General features: G+C 35.2%; 3 protein-coding genes across 5 annotated transcripts in view; all 3 read left to right on the forward strand.

Annotated features, from left to right (window-relative positions):
- Positions 1 to 3553: 3553 nt before the first annotated feature.
- LOC134237162 (uncharacterized) lies at positions 3554 to 11785 on the forward strand. Its single transcript, XM_062719257.1, has 4 exons — positions 3554 to 3999; positions 10079 to 10256; positions 10628 to 10704; positions 11247 to 11785. Exons 1-4 carry the CDS (start codon positions 3561 to 3563, stop codon positions 11444 to 11446), a joined length of 894 nt encoding a protein of 297 aa, XP_062575241.1. The 5' UTR covers positions 3554 to 3560; the 3' UTR covers positions 11447 to 11785.
- On the forward strand, positions 11478 to 13688 carry LOC134237171 (uncharacterized). Its single transcript, XM_062719271.1, has 4 exons — positions 11478 to 11692; positions 11781 to 12033; positions 12133 to 12463; positions 12560 to 13688. The coding sequence occupies exons 1-4, from the start codon at positions 11478 to 11480 to the stop codon at positions 13357 to 13359; spliced, it is 1599 nt and encodes a 532-aa protein (XP_062575255.1). The 3' UTR covers positions 13360 to 13688.
- Positions 13689 to 15036: 1348 nt separating this feature from the next.
- The window catches only part of LOC134237164 (uncharacterized), a 124367-nt gene continuing 115914 nt past the window's right edge, over positions 15037 to 23489 (forward strand). For 2 of the 3 annotated variants that reach the window (XM_062719261.1, XM_062719260.1), the window contains exons 1-6: positions 15037 to 15743; positions 15931 to 16042; positions 17580 to 17704; positions 18587 to 18702; positions 19840 to 20022; positions 20313 to 21924. In XM_062719261.1, coding sequence (XP_062575245.1) covers positions 15296 to 15743; positions 15931 to 16042; positions 17580 to 17704; positions 18587 to 18702; positions 19840 to 20022; positions 20313 to 21924 — 2596 coding nt within the window. In that variant the 5' untranslated portion in view covers positions 15037 to 15295. Of the gene's footprint in view, positions 15744 to 15930; positions 16043 to 17579; positions 17705 to 18586; positions 18703 to 19839; positions 20023 to 20312; positions 21925 to 23489 lie in introns of those variants that run through there. The other variant, XM_062719262.1, reaches the window with a different exon arrangement.

Here is a 23489-nt window from a genome sequence, read left to right on the forward strand (position 1 = left end):
TTTTTGAATATAGAGAAACTTCCAGGCGCGTAGCCAGCATTGAAATGAAGTGTACACAGAAAATGGTCGGGGGTCTGGGGGCGAAGCCCCCGGAAGCTCCTGGATTTTACGAAATTTTTCAGTCATTTTCCTTTAAAAGAAATCACGCTACATCTTTTTTCTCAAGCAAAAACTTAGCTAAGTTATACTTCAATGGATACTTCAGGAAGAGAAGGATAATATAATCAAATTAATTTACGAATATATTGGTATTGGAAAAAAGTTTCCAAGTGTGACAAGATCAAACAGAGAAGTAATTTAATAAGTAATCATTGGAGTTAAAGTATTTCAAGATATAAACGGGGTGTGGGTTTTTTGATAACCTTTATATATTCTGTTAGCTGAAACAATGTGAGAGCACTTAAATTCTATAAACTGGTAACATCAGTAAAATAAGATATTCATAGATGATCTATATTTTTATTTACTTTGTGCAGTGATTTGAATTTTGCCTTTTTTTTAAGGGACTCCAATCCTCAGCAAGGTTTGGTAACTCCGTAAAATCCGGAAAAAGTTTATTCGTATCATGAATTCCGGCATTTATGATTTTTGGAACTCTTCTTTCAAAAAAGAATAATAAACTAGAGCAAAGCTCGTTGCAAAGCAACGAGTAGGTCTTCCGTCCTGTTTGACCGGAAGTAGCTTTCATTTCTAACAAAAATGAGAAATAAGGCACAAAATTGGTTTGAATCCTCTAAATCTATGTTAATTAATGCAAAAATAATCAAATTTTTGGTACTTCCGGTTTAACCGGAAGTGACGACGACGGACAAAAGATTAATTTTTATGCTCCCAGAGTCATATTTTACCAAAAAAGTTGTCAAGAAAGGCAAAAATACGCATTTTCCGACTACTTCCGGTTTGGCCGGAAGTGACGACGCCGGACGTTTTTTGATTACCCCAATAGATTAAACTTGACATTTTGAACAACTTTGCTTCTCTGACGTATCACAAATTCTCAATACGTTTGGAGATAGAAGAAAAAAACTTTTGGCCCCTCTGGGCCCTTAATTTTAGGGGCCAGTCCCTTATCGTTGATATCCGTTGAAAGACCGTGACATTCTTAACAACTTTTGTTCTATATGTTTTGATAAAATATTTACAGGTAAAACGATGCTGTTGAAAAAGTGTTTAAATTTTTCAAATTCATGATAGACCATTTTTCGGACCATAGCGACCGCCGACGTACGGCGTTTCTGGAAAAAGCCATATACGAAAGGTACATCTGCAGGCATAGGTCTATCATGCCTGAAAGTTTCATGTTTCTATCTCAACTCATTTTTCAGAAAAACTCTGGACAACACAACCCTTTAAAATTCATAAAATCGGCAATATCTCAGACCGGAAGTGACGTCATCAAAAAAGAAAAAAAAACGCATAAGGTTCAAGTGATGATACATGAGTCCTGAAAGTTTCATGAAAATCCATCGAGCCGTTTTCGTGAAATCGCGTGCACAAAATCGGTAAGAAAAAAAACAATAATAAAAGTGAAAAAGGAACCTAAGAATAACAGAAAGGTCTTCCGCTGAAGACGGAAGACCTTAATAACTAGAGCCGAGCTCGTTGCAAAGCAACGAGTAGGTCTTCCGTCCTGTTTGACCGGAAGTAACTTTCATTTAAAAAAAAGAGTGATGAAGTCCCAAAATGGTTTAATCCTTCAAATCTACGTTAATTATTGCAAAATTAAGCCATTTTCGGCAACTTCCGGTTTGATCGGAAGTGACGACGACGGACGGGAAATTAAGATTTAAGCTTCCAGTGACATATAATATCCAAAAACCTGTCAAGAACAGCAAAAAATATGCAATTTATGACTACTTCCGGTTTGACCGGAAGTGACGTCGCCGGACGTATTTTGACGACGCCATTAGATAAAGCTTGACATTTTGAACAACTTTGCTTCTTTGACGTATTACAAATTCTCAATACTTTTTGAGATATAAAGGAAAAATGTTCTGCCCCTTTTGGCCCTTTATTATAGGGGCCAGCCCCTTATCGTTGATATCTTTCGAAAGATCGTGACATTCTTCACAACTTTTGCTCTATATGTCTTTACAAAATATTAACGTGTAAAAAGATATTGCCAAAAATGTGTGAAAAATATCTAAATTCCCGATATGTCTTTTTTCGAGCCATAGAGAGCGCCGACGTGCTGCACGTCCGGAGAAAAAAAAAGGTGTGTGTCACATAAGCACGTGTTACTCTATCATCACTGAAAATTTTACGTTTCTATCTAAAAGCACTTTTGAGAAAAATGCTGGACAATGTGACCCTCTGAAAATCACTAAATCGCGGAAATCTCGAAACCGGAAGTGACGTCATAAAAATGAAAAATTATATATCAGGTTTGATTGATGTTCCATCAGTCCTGAAAGTTTCATGAAAATCGATCGAGCCATTTCCGAGAAATCGCGTGCACAAAATCGGTAAGAAAAAAAACAATAATAAAAATAACTAGAGCAAAGCTCGTTGCAAAGCAACGAGTAGGTCTTCCGTCCGTCCTGTTCTGACCGGAAGTGACGTCAACAAAAGAAAGCAATGAGCTAAGTTGTCTCAATTGACTTAAAAAATTCAATTTTGCGTCAAAACCTTAAAAAATAAGCTATTTTTGGCTACTTCCGGTTTGACCGGAAGTGTTGTCGACGGACGGAAAATTAAGTTTTTATGCTTCCAGTGACATGTGCTACCCAAAAATATGTCAAGAACGGCAAAAATATGCATTTTTGTACTACTTCCGGTTTTACCGGAAGTGACGTCGCCGGATGAATTTTGACGATCCAGATAGATTAAGCTTAGCATTTTGAACAACTTTGCTTCTTTGACGTATTACAAATTCTCAATACTTTTTGAGATATAAAGGAAAAACGTTTGGCCCCTCTCGGCCCTTAATTATAGGGGCCAGCCCTTTTTTCGAGATATCGTTTGAAAGATCACGTAATTTTACACTTCTTTTGTTCTTTATGTCTTAACGAAATATTTGTATGTAAAAAGATATTGAAGAAAAAGTGTTAGAAATTTTAAAATTCTCGACATGCCCCTTTTCGGACCATAGCGAGCGTCGGCATGCAGCACTTCCGGTAAAAATGAAATACGTATGTCACATCTACATATATTGCTCTATCATTGCTGAAAAACTCAAGTTTCTATCCTAAGCCGTTTTTGAGAAAACTCGCGGACAAAGTGACCCTCTGAAAATCACTAAATCGCGAAAATCTCAAAACCGGAAGTGACGTCATCAAAACAAAAAATTATATATCAGGTTTGTTTGATGTTCTATCAGCCCTGAAAGTTTCATGAAAATCCATCGAGCCGTTTCCGAGAACTCGCGTGCACAAAATCGGTAAGAAAAAAAAACAATAATAATAATAAAAATAGTGGAAAAGAAACCTAAGAATAACAAGAAGGTCTTCCGCTGAAGACGGAAGACCTTAATAAAAATAGTGGAAAAGAAACCTAAGAATAACAAGAAGGTCTTCCGCTGAAGACGGAAGACCTTAAATATCGTAGCTTCATATAAACAAATGGAAATGGAGGGAAATGGTGAACGAGAAAGAAATAGAAAAGGTCGTTTCAAGAAAGCCTCAGCTACCACTACTAAAAACGTTAGTACGTGTACCGACGAGAACAATAATAATCCTGAGTTCAGTGATGTGAACAATGAAGATCCACCCGAACAAACAGAAGAAAACGATGAAATTGACGAGACATTCAATGTGTTTGATGGACGAAGAGTTGTTGAATTTTCTGTTCTAGTAGATCATTTGCAAAGAGGGTGCTATCTTTGCCATACATCTTTGGACCTTGTTGACTGTGAAAAGGAGAGACGTTATGGGCTTGCTAGCTTACTGTATGTAAGATGCAGGATATGCGACGAGGTGACGATCATTCCAACTGGTAAACGACACAATATAGGTCAGAATGGTCAAGGTCCTTTTGATATCAACACCAAACTCGCTGTTGGTGAGTATTTTTATAAAATATATAGCATATATTTATTTGGAATTTATCTGTAAAAGAATTTTCTAAGCTGGCCATAGCAGATCATATATTGGTAAATTTGTATTTGTAATAAACATCAGTATAAGTACCAGCACTCCTTATATAAAATAGAAAAAGAGAATTTCCCCTTTTGCTCTGTGGTAGAGCACCAGAAAATGTAAAGTATATGCTTACATATATGTACAACAATATAGTGTTAGTACTGTAGTAAAATAAGGCATTTTACTATAGATAAATATCGCCTACCTTCGCATAAGGTGACGACGGGCACCCAGGTTTACATGGTAGGTAAACACAGGTACATGCAACAATATAACACACAGGAAAACGTGGCGAAGGGTTTGACTGGTAATTCTCGACTGAGGTAGGAATCGTGCCGGCACGGGTGGATGGCTATGAGGTCAGGGTGAAAGGTCATAGTGGACTTATTTACATATGCAATTTCACCACATTCCTCCCCGTTTTATTTAATAAAGCTAAGGGCAATTACTGTAATTTATTCAGAGGAATGTAAACCAGAAATATATAATTATTATTTAATATGACATGGAAAACGTATGAACTAATTCATGTATCCCCATGAACTTGGCCGGAATTACTTCTAGCGCCTTAGTTCTGCAGGATAAACATGTATATATGTGGCAAGATGGAACATGGTTCAATGATTTGCGAATTAAATCCGCATGCATCTTCCACACTGGATCGAAAGATCATATTAATTTAGCCATACCTATTCCATGTTGTCTGTTATACATTTCCTATGTTTAACAATTTATAGCCTAAAGAATGTCTATTTACTTATGACCTAACACTGACCTACTTCCGTGAGAGTCCTGTAACTGAATAGTGTCATGGCATATGCATGATTTTAGTCGAGTGAGATTCAGTTGTACCAGTATATAACTTAATTATGTAATACAACTGATTTACCTAATTAAATTGTGCAGGAGTGCAGCGTATGTTAGAACTTTACAACAGATCAATTAACAAAACTGTTGTGATGTATACTGAAATTAGCATATTATGATTACCGGTATAAAATGTATGTCGTCACCTTAAATTACATTGATGCCTCTATCACTATCCTGACTTAAGCCTAACCTAAACTAAGTGTATTTTCTTATTCCCTATATCCTAAGAACTAAACTAACTGAAGAATATTTGCTGACTATTGATAGAAGAACCAATGAAATAATACTAATGAAAACATATTTACAAAACACATTCCGCATCAGTACCGTCACTGTCTAAAATTAGTAAGCCAGGTACGATATGGAAAATGTATGACATATAACTATATACAAAGCAATCCAGCCCAATACCGTCACTGAGAATGGTCAGCCGGGTATCTAACGGAAAGCATAAGGTTATTTACATAGAGCAATCCAGCCCAATACCGTCACTGAGAATAGTCAGCCGGGTATCTAACGGAAAGCATAAGTTGCATGATTACACCAGTCCTGGTAGGAGTATATGCTGGGCATCCTTGGGAACTGGGTCAAGGACATGCAACAGGATAGATCATTGCATAATTTTGACTTTATATACTGCCTGAATATGCTTTACCCAGATTTGACCTAATTAATATATACTAATTAAAGCCTAAGTATTACATAAAGTACTTTGTAACTAGAGAACAGTACTTGTAATCAACATTTGATCTGCTTTGCTAGCTTGAGCAATAATTACACCAAAATATTCACTATGCTCATTTATTTTCCAAAATACTAATGACTTTTCTTATTCTGCTAAATTCGTTTAACTTATTACTAAATCTCAAGTGCTATAGATATAAAGTACACTAAATGCTTACTAATGTAAGTTAGCTTTTAGTACTAGAATCATGATCGATAGTTAATACTGTGCATATCTACACCACATGTGCATTGAGCATTGCTATGTACTTTATACTGATACAGATTAACAAAAGCTTGGGCAAAGTATATGGGTCTTAAGTTATAATCAATTTATAATCAATATATTTTATTTATGTACTTATAATTGTGAACAACTGTCAAGCAATACTCAAATACATTGACTTGGGTGCAAATAAGTTACATTAAAGCTAATACTTATATGTTATGCATTTGAGTTAATGTTATATAAAACAACTACACTGCTATTTAAATCTACAAACTACAATCTACACTATTTCCCCTCCCTTTTATTTTTATAGGGAGGGGAAACAAAAGGGAGGGGAAATAGTGTAGATTGTAGTTTGTAGATTTAAATAGCAGTGTAGTTGTTTTATATAACATTAACTCAAATAAGTTACATTAAAGCTAATACTTAAATGTTATGCATTTGAGTTAATGTTATATAAAACAACTACACTGCTATTTAAATCTACAAACTACAATCTACACTTTTTCCCCTCCCTTTTATTTTTAAATGAAGGAAGTAGTAGTATTATGTAGTTTGTGCATATTTTTAGCTACAATGTACAGGTATACTAGTATATTAGTGAGTTGCCTATTGTAAACAAATCACCAAAGTACTAGGTGTATTGTACACAAGTCTATTAGTAATTCCACTAAGTAAGTAAGTTACTAAATATCTAAACTGATTATTACATAATAACTAAATACTGTAATTGAGTTAGTTAACGACCAACTATGACCAGTTGAAAGTTAATTACCAGTTCTAGTGTAAATCTTAGTTACTTAAATTATGAATAAATTATATCCAAATAAGGTCAGACTGCAGTAAAAACTAATATTATTAAAACTGCAATCTACTAAATATTAGGTACTAAATACTAAGTACTAGAACTATAAAGTGTTATTATAAGTCAGTAAGTACACACTGGGTAAAAGCATTTCAGGTTTATTTAGCAAATGATCTACATAATCATGGTGGGCCATGGCACAACCCAACATTTATTCTCTAGTGGCAGCCCAGATGGAATGCCCAGCCCAAGGTCTACAAAGCGAAATACACAAACAAGAGACTCATTGTAGTTGGTCAAAGGAAAGTCCTTGTTGGCCGCATTCCAAGTAGACCTGGTTGGGCCATCTGTGGTGTCACTTCCAGTGGTGTCATGATACACAGTCGTTGCTGGTACAGACATTATGGGATCAGCATTCAGCGCTTCACTAATCTTCTCATCATGAATTGGATCCAGTAGTGAAGAGGTTGCTGTTCCCTTTTGGTCTGTAACAAGCTCTTGGTAGGAGGGCTCCTTCAAATTGCTGGAAATCTGAGCATTTACAACTGACTTGTTGCTATGCTCAGGCAAAGGATCACTCCTAGATAGCTGTGTATCTGGTGTCAAGTCCTGTGCATCTAAAGTCAGGTCCGGTAGTTGTTGGCAGTTTATGGTGTTTTCAGCATCTGGAGTTATATGACAACCAGCAGTTGAATGCTCACTACTCGGTAGCCGTAACTCAGATGAACTGCCTTCAGAAACATCCTTGTCCTCTATGTCTGGTGACTTTGAAATTCCAGGAACATGGAGACCATCCTGTGACACCATGGTATTCCACTGAATACTAGCAGGTGATATATCACCACTCTGTATTAGTGGAAAACCTGGTGGACTTTTACAGGTAACTGTTGGCATCTGCTGCTGTTGTTGGTGTACTGTTGCAGTAAGTGTTGGCATCTGCTGCTGATGGTTTACTGCTGCAGGCAGGACAGATGCACAGCTGCTGGCATCTCCAGGTCTCAATGGTGCAGATAGTACATGGTCCTGGTTGTTGTCTGGAATTTCATTTGGAGACACAGCAGGACTCTGTACAGCTCCCCCAGTTCCTGTTAGGTTCAATGGTGGTGGCATTAGTGGCCCTCCATTAATGCATGGTTGTGGGTATGCCTGTTGTGGTACCATGTATCCAGGTGGAAACATTCCGGGATGCGGGCCATATGCATATGGTATGCTAGGGCTTGGCTGTGGTGGTCCAAGGAATGCTTGTAGGAATGGTCCACCATATCCAGGAAATGGTACTGGGTAGTTCCCAGGGACTTGTGTACAGGGATAAGGATACCCACATTGGCCTGGGTTCAGAGATGGCATGTATGGTCCACCATAGTATCCAGGAGGTGCTGTACATGGTGTCATAGCTGGGTTCATCTTGTTGTTTTCAGTAGTTCAAAGTTACGGAAATAAATCACGCCGTTTGATACTACTGAAATATTCAGTCAGTGAATGTGTATTACGTTATTTCCACGTTACGGTAAAGATCTCGAAACCGCCGGTGAAAATATTACTACACATTAACGTGACTGATTTACAACAATATCCGTGTAGTCACCGTGATTTGATTTAAACGTAACTTTAACACAATAAATAATTGTATCTTAAGCCGGTTTAATTCTTTGGTATAGTCCTGGTAATTTTACTTGACTGCGTCTATTTTTTTCTCTCTATCTTCTTCTGTCTATCATTAATTACTTTTTTACGATGTTTCTATTATTATTTCTTGTTGAATTAAACGTTACTTTAACACAATAAATTGTATCTTAAGCCGGTTTAATTCAACAGTAAAGTTTCTGATGTTTTAGTTTGACGTTTCTCCTTTCTTTCTATCTGCTTTTCTTTCTATCTTCTCTTAATCTTTGATAATTGCAAAAACGCTGTTTTCTTTATCTCTCGTTGATTGATTGATTGATAAAATACTGGTCTAAATTTGGGATGAATCCTTAAGCTAATTAAACTACTAGTATTTGCTTAAATCTGTAAATAAGTACGCGTGCTTAAATTACCGCCAGACTCTTACAACGCTAATGTAAACGCCCGATGACAGTTGACGGTAGTAAAAAGCATTGATGTTACGAAAAGTTGTAGAAAAGCTTATCAACTAATTGTATAATCAACTGATGATGTTATATGAACTAACTACATGTATATCAAATAGATTGACTATTATTCCACAGAGCTAAGATAACTGTTGCACTACAAAATCAGTCTAGTCTACTGTTAAAGCGAGAAGCACGTGCGCTTCGATCTATATATAGCTACAACAGGTAAACTGGTTTGCGTGAACTAGCTCTGTGAAACTACACAACAAAAATATACAAAAACACAATATCTCGATCTCTACTTTCCCCCAAAATATTTTTTAGGGAACTTAGAGAAGAAGAAAAAATATATATGAATATTCTAAATCCAAATTAAGTTCAGTACAAGTCGAGAAGAAAACGCTCCTCGAAAATTGTCAACACAAGTGACAATAACTTTTCATAAGAAAAAAAAAACTATTTGTCTCGTGCAAAATTATGAAATAGATTAACAATTTTGAATAAAGTTCAGTCGTTGCGGCAAGAGTGACTAAAATTCAATGAGTCGAGAAAAAAAAAAGGTAATTTGCACAAGACAATGAAAATGTTCAAAATTTTCGTACTAATCAGCTAATGTTTACAAAAACGCCTGTACGAAAATATAATACTAAATACTAATGAAACTATATAAAACTAAATTCTAATGAAAAATGAAATTACAAAAATAATTGGACCGTGATATCACCACGTGTTCAAATGCGACTCACGAGTGAAAAAATAACATGGCAAATTAGTCAAATTGTTTGAACTTTGCAAATAACGTTAATTATAACGCCTGTAAGCAACAGTTTCCTAAAATTCCAAAATGACTAAATGCAAAATATTTCACTCACGTGTTTTTACTCACGAGTGGAAACTCACACGTGAATTGTTGCAAGTTAAATACATGAAAATTCAATATGCCCCGCTCCGAATTACCGGCGACGCCAATGTAGTAAAATAAGGCATTTTACTATAGATAAATATCGCCTACCTTACCATAAAAGGTGGCGACGAACACCCGGGTTTACATGGTAGGTAAACACAGGTACATGCAACAATATAACACACAGGAAAACGTGGCGAAGGGTTTGACTGGTAATTCTCGACTGAGGTAGGAACCGTGCCGGCACGGGTGGATGGCTATGAGGTCAGGGTGAAAGGTCATAGTGGACTTATTTACATATGCAATTTCACCACAGTACATAAGAACAGTAAATACACAAAAATAGAGCAATAAGTAAATACTTGGCTTGTATACATGTATAATTTTTTTTTACAGCTTTAACCTATGCAGGCATTGGAGAATCTGTGGTTTCAAAGATTTTTTCGACGCTCAACATACCAATTCTTACTCCAAGAAATTTGAAGAAGAGAGAGCGCGAGACTGTCCCTGCACTAGAGACACTGGCAAGAAATTCCTGTGATGAAGCCTTACAACTAGAAGTGCATCAATCAAGGTTTATATCATTATATAATTCCATAGTTTTGTGCATTATTTCATTGCATCATCGCAAAACACAGATTTTGTGTTCATTCTATTTCACATATAGAAAAAAGAATGGACACAAAACATGTGGCTTGCGACAATATATTCATTCAGCTGTATGTATAATACCCAATACTCATTTGATAATTGAATACAAGTTATATATATAATATATAAATTCTATATAATTGGACTCATATCAAGTTTATAAAATGTGTAGGCAATTTATTATTCATAAAAGGGAGAAAACTATCCTGCAGCACTCTTATTTATGATCATAAATTATAAAATTTCATAAATTTCATGTCAAATGTTGACACGTGATATGAATATATTTTTTAGTGAAAGTGGACTGGTGCTTTCTTATGACGCTGGATGGCAAAAGCGAGGAAGTGGTAGAAACTACAACAGTCTGTCAGGTAATGATCTTGTATGTAAAAAAATTACTGAAAAATATTTACCTTTGAAAAAAGAAGGAAGTCTAATGTTGAGTGTGCATACTGAACTAAAAATATTCACTCTCTCAGTCACATATATATAAAATACATGGTTACTGTCTTGAAATATGAGCGATATTTAGGCAAGGGTAAGAAAACGTGATAGAGGGCAAGGCTTACGTTTTGACCCGAGCCCAATTATTGCTTATATTTCAAGACAGTTATCATGTATTTTGTTTATCCTGCAACAAAATTTTACACTTGAACATCAATAACAAGCTATTTTCTACATATTTAGGCACATCTCTGCAGTTGAAACTATGACGCCATGGCGTAAACATTACAAAATACATGACATAACAATGCTTTTAGAATGTCGGAATACATGCATGAGGCTTTATTAGGGCAGTGACAAAATAAAGCTTTTGTTTTTTAGGTTACCTTTATTAGGTCAATGCAGGGAGTAGTTGCAGGATGAAAGATTATATAATGATTTGTTTTACAAATGTTTTACATAATTTTAGGACATGCATTAATGATTGGCAGCAAAACTGGCAAAGTAGTTGGATACAGCGTCATGTCAAAAACATGCCGAACCTGTGATTCTAACAAAAGGAGAACCTGTGAAAAAGATCATGACTGCAGGTCAGTGCAGGAGAAATTGGTCTGGAAGTTCAAAGTCAATGGAACCAGCAATGGCAGCCAACATCATAAGAAATATTGAAAGTAAGGGACATAAAGTTAGAACTTTGGTTATGGATGATGATACCAGTACTATTTGCAAAATAAGATCAGAAGTAAATCCAGAGATAGAGAAGTGCAGTGATAAGAACCACACTTTCAAGAACTTTACAAACCATCTGTTTACACTACAGAAAGAAAAATACAAGAGAATCCTGAGTACCAAGGTTATAAACCATATAAAGAAATGTTTTTCATATGCTGTTTCATCCAACAGAGAAGATCCACAGTCACTTCGATCCAACTTGATTGCCATACCGCACCATTTATTCGGTGATCATTCTCAGTGTAATTCAACATGGTGTCGTTATTTACAGAACAGAGATACCCTATGGGAGATACCTCTCAGATAAAGAACTCCATCAGGAATTAGTGAAAATATTCACATTGTATGCAGAACAATCTGACAAACTTTCTACATTAGAGAGCACACAAAACAATGAAAACTTCAATCAAATTGTTGCAAGAAAAAATCCAAAGAACAACTTTTACTCTGGCTCAGAGAGTACCAGTGGCAGAGTTGCTGCAGCTACTTGTGAAAAAAATATAGGACCACATTATGTGACTCAGGTATACTTTCTATTTTAGAACTACCTCAAATAAATATACATGTATATTTACATCTGTTATGAGCACTTATCTTTTTATTTCTTTACTGTTACTTTATAGATAAATGATAGGTTGAGTTTGTCGCCTGGGTCATTCATAGTGAAGCATGCAGACCGGAAAATGCGGAAAAGGCAGAGCAATGCAGAGAAGTATTGTACCAAGGAATTCAAGAGAAGGAGAGTTGAACTGAAGAAATCTGCATCTACTGCTTCATCTTCATTGGAAACAAGAGAAGGGGTGACGTACAGAAGTGGTGTGCTTTCTACTTCCAGCAATATTCCAGATAGTGACATAGAAACCATACCACCACCTCCGGAACAGCTGCAACAAACTCCATTACCTCCTTGTCAATACAGCAGGGTTTACTTTGATCTGGAAACGACAGGCCTAGGTGAGTTGAGAATATCGCATTATATTTTTGTAAAAATTGGTCACATGATGGTATGATATCACACATATATATATATATGTAAACTCTATTTTTCAGGATTATCAGCTGGCATTATTCAACTGGCAGCAAGGTATGGGGAAACTGAGTTCAACCAGTATGTTATTCCAAAAACCAGCATCAATCCAATGGCCTCAAAGATCACGGGACTGACATATGATGGAACCTTGCTGTACAAGAATGGTGTTGCTTTACCAGCTGTTCCTATAGAGGTGTGCCTGGCATCATTCTTTGATTGGCTGAAGAATTCTGGTATGAACCATCCCGTGCTGTTTGCCCATAATGCCAGGAAGTTTGACAGTCTTATATTTGTTACATGTACATCATTACTGAACAGTGGGAAAGAGGAAGAAGGAAAAATCATTTGTGGGTTTTGCGACACCTTACCTATGCTGAAAGAACATGCATCAGGATCCCATCTGAATTTTTCCTTGGAGACTCTGGTGAAGGATATTCTTGGGTGCTCATTTAGTGCACATGATGCGGTTGAAGACTGTAGATATCTCCAGAAAGTTGTTGAGCATCATAGTATTGACTCATTTTATCTTCAGTACACTTTTACTATGAAGTACATTATTGATATCATAAAGCAGATGGAAACTTCAAAACAAAATCTACAAACACTCATGCCGTTAGTTCAGAATCACGTTATTTCAGAAAGCATGTGTAAAAAGATATCTTTTTCAGGACTAGCTTTGAAACACCTTGAACTGGCACATCAAAGAGGAGGTTTTGATGGGATACACAGCTTATTTACAGAGACTTTTCAGGGCAAGCCAAGAATAACCAAACACACATCTATTATTACTGCTGTTTCCAAGTTCATTGAAGAGAGATAACTCTTGATCCTGAAAACTGATGTCAGTTTTATTTTTGTCATTAGCTTTTATATTTGACTGGATGCAATGCTATTTATTTTTATTTTTATGATTCTTTTACCCCAATTGATACTTTTTTATGCAGGAAACAAGATAAAATGCACTATATCAAATACATTCTGCAGAAATAGAGACAATTCTCTTTGTTTTCTTTTATTTACTGTATATGAAATGATCAATTATCTCATAAGATCACCTGGATACACTGGTAAATAATTATCAATTCTTTATCATAATGACAAGTTCTAAAGAAAAGCTGAACAATATTGGAGAAAAATACATCTTCATTTTTTTTTAACCTGAGGGACGGAGTACCTTAATTGTTATTATTATTTTTTTTTGTTTATCGATATTTATTCATTACTTCAACGGATATTCTTGTAATAGTCGTCCAAGACCCTTGTTAATTTTTCTTTAAATCAATGTCACTTAGATCGCTTTCCTTCATCAAATACATGTATAATTTGTCCGGATAATCAGGATTACGCGGATTAACAGTTGAACATTTTGGTTCAACAATATTTTCTTACTCAAGAATTTTTAATTCATTTTATAAAAGACTGGATTATAACGATATTCTGAACAAAATTTGAATAGAAAAAATAAGACGTAAAATAATTTGAAAGACAGAGAGTGCCTCTTTTACTCCGAATAAATCTCTTTCTTTTTTATTTTTTCTTTCTTTCTTTCTTTTTTTTTTTCTTTTTTTCTTTTTTTTGAAAATGATGTGTTCGCACTTGCGTATAGGCAGCTACGCGCCTGACATCAGAAAATTTTTTTTCCTAAACTTAAAAAGTGCTGCTGCTTTACATGTATTTAAATCGAGAGCGTGATTTTATAAGTACTCAAAATATTACCTGGAAGGTAAAGTCGACATAATTTCAACTAGGATATGTACTGCATACATCACGTGATTGTCCATCCATGGGACAAAAGTTCAAACAGTACAAAGTGGGTTATACTATGCTATTTCGATCCATATTATATATAAGTATAAAAATTAAGTTCAGCGATAATAAAACAACTTAATAAAAATAAATTCAGTTTTAAAAAATTCCTGTTTTTGCATGTCTATTTTCCATTGATATCCAGGCACGTAGCATCGTTTTTGAAAATGAGGGGGGGGGGGCAACCTGAGAATTTTTTTTTCTACTTACCTAAAAAAAGTTGACAAGCAAAAAAAAAAAAAAAAAAATTACGAAAATTAAAAGTTGCCAAAACTCAAAAATCCTATTTACTTCCTAAAAATCCTTGATATCACTATCCTTTGGTTATAAAGTGTGTGTGTGTGTGGGGGAGGGGGGGGGGGGGGGCAACCATTCTTTCAATGAACATTTACTATAGTAAAGGTTTGGGGAAAAAAGTGGGGGGCCAGGCCCCCCCTGCCCCCCCCCCCGGTTGCTACGTCCCTGATATCTCAAAGACATCCCTATTTGGTTTACGTTAAATCAGGGACCTATATACTAATATAGGTCCCTGGTTAAATGTATTCCATGTAGACTATCACTCTCTACGAACGACAACTCTGCATAGGAGATTGGTAGACTATACTAATACGTCAAGTTCGATAACTCGTGAAACGTAAAAATGAAAACGAAAGTAGGTTTCCAAAAACCAAATGGGGTCTACGCTTTTTTTGAAAAGGACAAGATCGTTCTGGTTACCCATGGTATCAAAATAACTAACAGCTTCAATTCAATAGCGTTTATGACAGAACCGGTTGCAACAGTACATCTTGAAAACTGTTGATGGGTGTATTTCTGTAACCAGGTAAAATCCACCCGTAGCAATATATTCGATCATGAGCACTAAGGTTTTACAACCGAGAACTTGTGGCCAGACGACAACTGACTGCCAGATAAACATGATACTGAAAAGTTAAATAGAACATCATAGTATGGATGACATTGACTTTGATTCCCCCAATGTGGGGATCAGTGACACTCACATTGATCCATGGGACTTGATTCGCAAAGGACTTTCCGAGGAATTGGACGACGATCAGAGTCTTTTACAAGAAGTCTGCCAACGCGCAGTTCAGGACCTGGGGCCTGTATTTTCGCAAGTTCAGAACGGTGACGGTTTTTTCACTGCCCTTGTAAACAACTTGAGTGACGACAAAGGGTTACTTCTTGACTATTTAATAGCTTTAGTAGATATTGTAAATTTACATAGACGCCAGGGAACTGAACCATTCAAAGATGTTTTACTGCAATATAAAAACCAGTTAACAAAATACAAAGAAGACTGTGCCAAGATCTCCAAATCTAAGGATGAGGAATTCATAGGAAGAACCGAGGATCTAAAACATATAGAGGAAAATCTGAAAGGAGACAAATATCAAGGTTAGCAAATTAAAATATGATCATAACTGAAACAAAATGTCAATTTGTTTTCTGGATGAAGAGTATATCAAAGAATACCCTCCCCCTTTCCCAAATCTTACAGACATTCAATATTGTGATCTAGATAAATTAAGTGCATGTGATATGTTCGTTAATTTAATTGATTTTATACTATTTTAATTTTTAGGAGTGGCAATCTGTGGAATGGGTGGGATAGGAAAAACAAGTCTGGCCACTGAGGTCTGTTACAGACTGCAGCATGCAAGAGAGAAATGGCACGTCAAGACCATTGACATGAGGTAATTAGTCTTTTTTGGAAGACAGCATTTATTAAGAGAAATTGATTGTATATCAGTGCTTTTTATACGCCCGTCTTAAGACGGGACGTATTATGTTATAGGCCTAGGCTTCGTGTCCGTCCGTCTGTCCGTCTGTCTGTTAGCTTTTTCGTTTCCGGCTCATAACTTTAATACTACTAGGCCTAGGATTATCAAACTTTGTCATCTGATGCATCTTGGGTAGAAGGTGTGTCGCGCACAAAAAGTAGGTCGCTCTGACCTTTGATTTAGAAGTTATAGCCAAATATGGAAAAATCCTTTCCGGCCCATAACTGGAAAATCATAAGACCTACAATCATCAAACTTGGCCAGTTAATGCATCTTAGGTAGAAGGTGTGTCCCGACCTATTTCAAGGTCACTGTGACCTTTAATCTAAGTGAATTTTTAAAAAAAAATGTGTCATTTTACTATTCATTTACACATCCCAAAAAATGTAAGAGTATTGCACAGTCCTTATTAAAAAAGTGTTAAATTAAGAAAATACTTATTTTTTTTATGCATATACTTGACAGCAATCTATAACAAATATAATGTATGTTGGAGAAATCCTACCTCTCCCATGAGTGTAATTATCAAGCTGAAGCACTGGTCAAGAAGAATTTTGATAACAGAAAATCACATGTCAAATTAGAGAGAAATTAATGGGTTTTGAGTGCGAGGAGCTAACTGACTGAGCATTGGTGTTATCTATGTCCCTTGAGTATTGGGCAAATGGATAAGCCTGTTTGAGTAAAAATATCTCTTGTTGACTAGCTTAAGTTTTAAAATGAATTTGATGAAAAGTAATTAAAACTAATTTGATATTGCATAATAGACTAATCTGATATTATGTAATATTATTAATTTAAAAACAAATTTTATTTTATTGGATGGAATCAGCATGTCCATATGAATTACATATTAAAACCTGTCGGACATTAAAAAATCTCAACCAAAAAAAAAATCTTTTAGTATTTTATATGTTTTTAAAACAAATTTATAGTAGATAGTGCAGACCCATTCATCTCTTGGTAGTAATTAGTAGACAAGCATCCAGTTAAAGATTAATTAATGAGTTCAATGTAGGAAGGCTAGCTGTTTCAGTCGCTCTGATTAAGCCTTTGGGGATTAGACTGAAGAACTGCTGGTCAGTTTATAACATATGTCATTTGATGGCCAGCCTTTTCTTTTCAAAATTAATTTGGTATAGATTAAGTTGTTAAGACTAATTTGATGATGGGCATTAAATTGACAAGGTCTAACACAACCAGCACAGAAATCTATCAGTGATGTAATATTTATTGTAATTGATGCCTACATCACAGGGGATGGATAAATATTTTAAGGAATGGAAAAATCATCAAAATCTTAGAATCAAGGTTGATGTGATTTTCTTGCACCTAAACTGTTCAAGAAAATTGTAATTTTTTGACGGGCGTATCATGCTGTGGCGCGGCACTTTATTCCTCATAGGGACTTTTGATGGTTCATTCAAATTGTGTGTATCTCTTTTTTCAGAGAGAAGGAAGATTTGGTGGACTTACTGCGAGATCTAGTTGCAGCAGTGGGACAGGAATGTAACAGTGCAGAAGTACAAGATCTGTACTCAGAATTAATCACAGGACTGAGAGGATTGAAAGCCAGTAAAAAATCTTTAAAATACTTGTATATCTGAAATATTAAGAACTGAGAGATATCGGTACTTTAATGTCAGTACTGTAATCTTGCCACATCAATTATTATGGGTGCTGTTAGCTTATAAGGAAAGCATTTGTTTTGAAAGTAGGAGGTCCAGATCATTCAAATCCTTTTCAGATACCTATTTTCCCCCCAGGTACACTTGTTGCAAATACCTGAAACAGAGGGGTATAAAAAATACAATTTGTATTAGATAAGGGCTATGTTAATATCATATTGGAGCAGATGCTTTTGAACTCAGAAGTTCAGCTTGGAGAGCATTCAAATAATTATAAGTTTTCAGGGCTGAAAAATTCTAAATGCATCATTTAATAAACAATCATTATATGTTTACTTAGTGAAAAACATGGCTTGAAATGATTTCTTGTACGTAAATTAAGATAAAATAAAACCTACTTTGAAGTACTTTCCGCTAAATTAATGCATTAAAGAAAAAAAAATTCTTGCAAGATTTTTTTTTATAATTATTAAGTGATGCTATAGGTCTATACCTAGTCAAATCATATTTTTTTAAAAAAAAAATGGGAAAATGTTGAAAGTATATTAAAGCGTTTTATTCTTATTTTTAAATTTAAATTCAGGTTTTAAAATCTTTGATCATTAGAAATATAATTCCAGTAATTTTCCAAGCTTGGACATGGATACCTTTACTCCATTACTAGAATGACTTTATTTATTTTTTTTTTATCAAATTGAAATATACATTTTTCTAAATTCATTTTTTTTTTGTACTCCTTAGCATATTTAGGCACATGTCAATGTACAATACTAGTATTAGACACATTCATGAACATTTAATTGATTAATACCACGTCTTTAAATTCTAGGGACAATTTTCTTCATGGATAATTTGGATGATATGATGAAAAGCAATCAAAGAAAGACCCAGTTGCTAAACTTTTTGGAAAGATTTAGTTTGGATACAAAATCACTAGATACAAAGGTAGCCAGTGTTATTTCAGCATTTTTCTACCCATTTTGAATGGGAATCACAGCTGTTTCATATTAGATCTAGGGCAAAGGATACTACAAAAATTATAGAAAGGAGAGCAAAAAACAAAATGTGGATTTTTAAATTTTGATGAACAGATATTGCAGAATAAATATATAAGATTTGAAATGATTTTTATCAGATAAACTGAAGGGGTATTTGTTCTACATGTATAAAATGTTAAAATTATATAGCTCATATTACCGGGAAAATGCTTTTTTTAAAAATTATTTTTGATTAATCCTTGCATGGTTTATCTTTTTTTTTTTTTAAATATATTTTTATCAGTAAATTGATATTATTTTATGATTTATATGTTACAGTAATTCTAAATTTGATTGTAAATATTAATTTCCCAAGGTCTATTAAGGATTTCTATCCCTAATGGGACCAAATTCGCTACCCTTAAATATCCCTGAAGTAAATAATACTCTCATATTATATTAAGGCATTTTATAGTAGAAAAGGATTGACCGCGAGAAAGTTTAAAAAATGTCATTAATTAAGCAGTAGTTAATTAACAAAGATTGCATTAAAGTCTATGGAGAAAAGCGTTTTTTCACAATAAAAAAATTTTAAAAATGAATATCAACAAATCCTGCGGTGGAAAGATGCATTGAAACATTAAAAATAGAATGACCATTTAAAACAATTTTTTTACCAGCTAAATTTTTTTAAATTGATTTTTTTTATTAATTAAAAAAAGGGGAGATAACTCTTACCAAAATTCAAGGTCATAATTTAGGACACATCCCACTATACATACTAATAGTACTATATGGGAAGTATGTCTAAATAAACTGAATATTCAATGCCTACATATCTGTTATGTATTCAATTTCATTGAATTTGTTCCTATTAGGGATTGAATACCTTAAGGTTATTGTCATATGGGGTAGTTTTTAAAGTCATTTTACAAAGATAGCTTTGATACAGTTTTTTGAAGTCTTTGATTCAATGATTTCAATCCCAAGTATTTTAATTTGTTGTTCATACCCAAAGCTGTGTTATTTAGATTAAAGTTCCTGGTGTCAAGGCTGATCGTTGGGAAAAAAAAAATTCTAATAAGATGTGTTTATATGCTGACAGGTTCGAATATTGCTAACAGTGAGACAAAAATTAGTAACTGAGGAGAAACTGAACATGACATTTATCAGAAAGATATCTAGAAGTGCTGAAAGACTTGGTCAATTGTATGAGGTAGAACTACAAAGGCTAAATCAACATTATGGTGTTTTACTGTTTAAAGCTTGTTGTAGAAGACCATTTACGGTAAGTTAAGCTTTAGTTTAAACAGGTCTTTCTGTTAATGGTAAAGTTACTAAAAAGAAAAAAGATAATTAACCTTATAGCCAAAATGTAAGATCATTCAAATTGTACATATAAAAGAAAAAAAACTTTGATGAGGCAGTTTACTTCATTTAATTTTACTACATAGAGGGTATTCAATGGTTTGTAGTAAGGTGTGGAATTTATTTTATGAGTGTGACGAATTTTTTTTACAGGAAGTTGATATGATTCTTTCCCAAAGGTCATAAGAATAATTCTTCCACATGTTTCAGGCTTCCCCTGAAAATGAGGTCTGTCGAAAGATTGTAGATCTATGTGGAGGAAGTCCTTTGGCCATTAAATCAGTTGGGGCAGCAATCAGAAGTGGGAGGGTTAACCCTGAAATGCTGGCTAAAAAGCTCGAAAAGGATTTTCCTGGGCTGAAAATGGAAAGTAGATGTCTCACCCAAACATTTGAAACCTTAGATAAACAGAAACAAGATATTATGGTAAAGTTGCATGTGTTTGGAACAGCTAAGTTTGATTTGTCCTCTGCAGCTATTGTGTTAGGTGAGGACACCTTGAGTTATGAAGACACAATTATTGCCGAAACCAATGCCAATTTGATTTATCTGAAGAGCCGCCATTTTGTAGAGGTTGACGACTTGACTAAAATGGAGAATGAAGATATTGAAACTGGATCAAAGAATGTAAAATTTTCTCTACATCCACTAGTCCATGAATTTCTCACTCAAATTGCAAATGATGAAAACTTTCAAGAGGCAGTAAATGAGGCTAAATATTTGTTTATTGAGTATGTAGAGAAGAAAAACAGTGACATTTTTGAGAAATTTGAGAAAAATTGTGTCAAGGCATGGAAAGATTTGAAAGACTTCAAGGTTCATCTGAAAACATATTATGACTTGATCCAAAACACCACCCCTGATTTTCTTAAATTAAGGAAGAGTTCAAGGCCAATATTGGCTTGTAAAAGAATATCAGAAGTGGCAGATCTATTTCTTGAAGATTATGTTAAGTTTAGGCTGCTTGAAAAATTCATTGAGCAGTCAAAGTCTAGAGGGGATTTCTTGGAAACTGCATTATGGCAGGTACACCTTGGAAGAAAGTTTTTTGAAAGTGACAGAAATGAAATAGGTGAAAATATTCTAAACTGCATTTTAACAGAAACATTACCAAGTTTTCACTTCGACAATGGAAGTCTTAGTTCATTTGTTGAAGTAGCAGGTGCAACTTTTTATTTTGCTGGAAAGCTACGTCTCAAAGACAGAAAATATTCAGAGGCATTAATTTACTTTGAAAATGCAAAACAACTTTGGGCTAACAAACTAGAGAAGACCATGAGAAACAAATACAGGATTGATCTAGCATTGGTGTACAACTCTTTAGGGAAAGTGTATGCAAATCTATCGCCACCAAATCTAGACAAATCAAAATACAATCACTTGAAGGCATTTCATATTGCTGTAAAAAAGTGTACAAATTTCAACAATATAGATATCCCTTTGTACATTCACAACATTGGGAGATGTTTTTACAGAGAGGGTATTGAGCTAGAGAAAAGAAACAGAAAAGAACAAGCCAAACAGTGCTATAGAGATGCCGAGAATTATTACAAATATGCCATGAAACTGTTCAGACAGTTTAAAATGGAAAAGTTTGACAGTTTTGCAGAAGTTCAGCGATGTCTTGCTTTTGCAGAGATGAAGTTGGGAGAGATGGGATTAGCGGAGGATGACATTGTGAAAGCTTACGATTTGAGGAAGCTGGTTATGTCTCCTCCCCATGAAGCCATTACCACAACAGTGCACGATGTAGCCACCATAAGGATTGAAAGGGCCATTTATCTCTACTGGGAGTACTTTCAGAACAAAAGAGGAGACAAATGTAAGAATTTTCGGTTATTGTACATTTGTCTTTTTAGCTGACAATGAATCAAATGAAGTTGAGATGTTTGTTATCAGTTCTCTGACCCAGTAGAAGTTTCAGAAGCAAATCTATTCTTAGATTAGATAACTGTACGCCATTCCAAACCAAGCTTACATCGAGCAAGTTTTGGAGCAGGTTAATTTATAAAGTTTAACTCCACACCTGGCCAAAAAGTCTTGAAAGAGGTGCATTATTAAGTAAGCACCAGTCTTATTATACCCGCACTTTCGAAAGAAAGTTCGGGTATATTGTTGTTACTCATGTCCGTCCGTCCGTCCGTCCGTCTGTCACACTTTTCTTCCCTGAACTCCTCCTACATTTTTCACAGTAGCTTAATCATCCTTTGGGAGATGGTTGGGGGTGTCATGTAGATGTGCAGTAAGGTTTTGGAATTTTGATTTTGCCCCGGGGGATCAAATGGGGGTCGAAAAATGACGTTTTTTATACAAAAAGCCCCTTCTTCCCTGAACTCCTCCTACATTTTTCACAGTAGCTTAATCATCCTTTGGGAGATGGTTGGGGTGTCATGTAGATGTGCAGTAAGGTTTCGGAATTTTGATTTTGCCCCGGGGGATCAAATGGGGGTCGAAAAATGACGTTTTTTTTTTTTTATACAAAAAGCCCCTTCTTCCCTGAACTCCTTCTACATTTTACTCAGCAGCCTAATCATCTTTTGAGAGATGGTTGGTGGTGTCATGTAGATGTGCAGTAAGGTTTCGGAATTTTCATTTTGCCCCGGGGGATCAAATGGGGGTCGAAAAATGACGTTTTTTTATACAAAAAGCCCCTTCTTCCCTGAACTCCTTCTACATTTTACTCAGCAGCCTAATCATCTTTTGAGAGATGGTTGGTGGTGTCATGTAGATGTGCAGTAAGGTTTCGGAATTTTGATTTTGCCCCAGGGGATCAAATGGGGGTCGAAAAATGATGTTTTTTATACAAAAAGCCCCTTCTTCCCTGAACTCCTTCTACATTTTACTCAGCAGCCTAATCATCTTTTGAGAGATGGTTGGTGGTGTCATGTAGATGTGCAGTAAGGTTTCGGAATTTTGATTTTGCCCCAGGGGATCAAATGGGGGTCGAAAAATGATGTTTTTTATACAAAAAGCCCCTTCTTCCCTGAACTCCTTCTACATTTTACTCAGCAGCCTAATCATCTTTTGAGAGATGGTTGGTGGTGTCATGTAGATGTGCAGTAAGGTTTCGGAATTTTGATTTTGCCCCAGGGGATCAAATGGGGGTTGAAAAATGACGTTTTTTATACAAAAAGCCCCTTCTTCTCTGAACTCCTTCTATATTTTACTCAGCAGCCTAATCATCTTTTGAGAGATGGTTGGTGGTGTCATGTAGATGTGCAGTAAGGTTTTGGAATTTTGATTTTGCCCCGGGGGATCAAATGGGGGTCGAAAAATGACGTTTTTTTTTATACAAAAAGCCCCTTCTTCCCTGAACTCCTTCTACATTTTTCTCAGCAGCCTAATCATATTTTAAGAGATGGTTGGTGGTGTCATGTAGATGTGCAG

Source organism: Saccostrea cucullata, unplaced genomic scaffold (genome assembly GCF_032062105.1).
Source record: "Saccostrea cucullata isolate Sc308-1 unplaced genomic scaffold, CSIRO_AGI_Scuc_v1 ctg877, whole genome shotgun sequence".
NCBI lineage: Eukaryota > Metazoa > Mollusca > Bivalvia > Ostreida > Ostreidae > Saccostrea > Saccostrea cuccullata.

Excerpts from the sequence above, each read along its gene's own strand:
- LOC134237162 (XM_062719257.1), top strand. The coding sequence starts at position 3,561 with ATGGAAATGGAGGGAAATGGTGAACGAGAAAGAAATAGAAAAGGTCGT. Across the intron at positions 4,000-10,078 it reads CAACACCAAACTCGCTGTTG|CTTTAACCTATGCAGGCATT; the intron begins GTGAGTATTTTT and ends TTTTTTTTACAG. Across the intron at positions 10,257-10,627 it reads CTAGAAGTGCATCAATCAAG|TGAAAGTGGACTGGTGCTTT; the intron begins GTTTATATCATT and ends TATATTTTTTAG.
- LOC134237171 (XM_062719271.1), top strand. The coding sequence starts at position 11,478 with ATGGATGATGATACCAGTACTATTTGCAAAATAAGATCAGAAGTAAAT. Across the intron at positions 12,034-12,132 it reads GACCACATTATGTGACTCAG|ATAAATGATAGGTTGAGTTT; the intron begins GTATACTTTCTA and ends GTTACTTTATAG. Across the intron at positions 12,464-12,559 it reads TCTGGAAACGACAGGCCTAG|GATTATCAGCTGGCATTATT; the intron begins GTGAGTTGAGAA and ends TCTATTTTTCAG.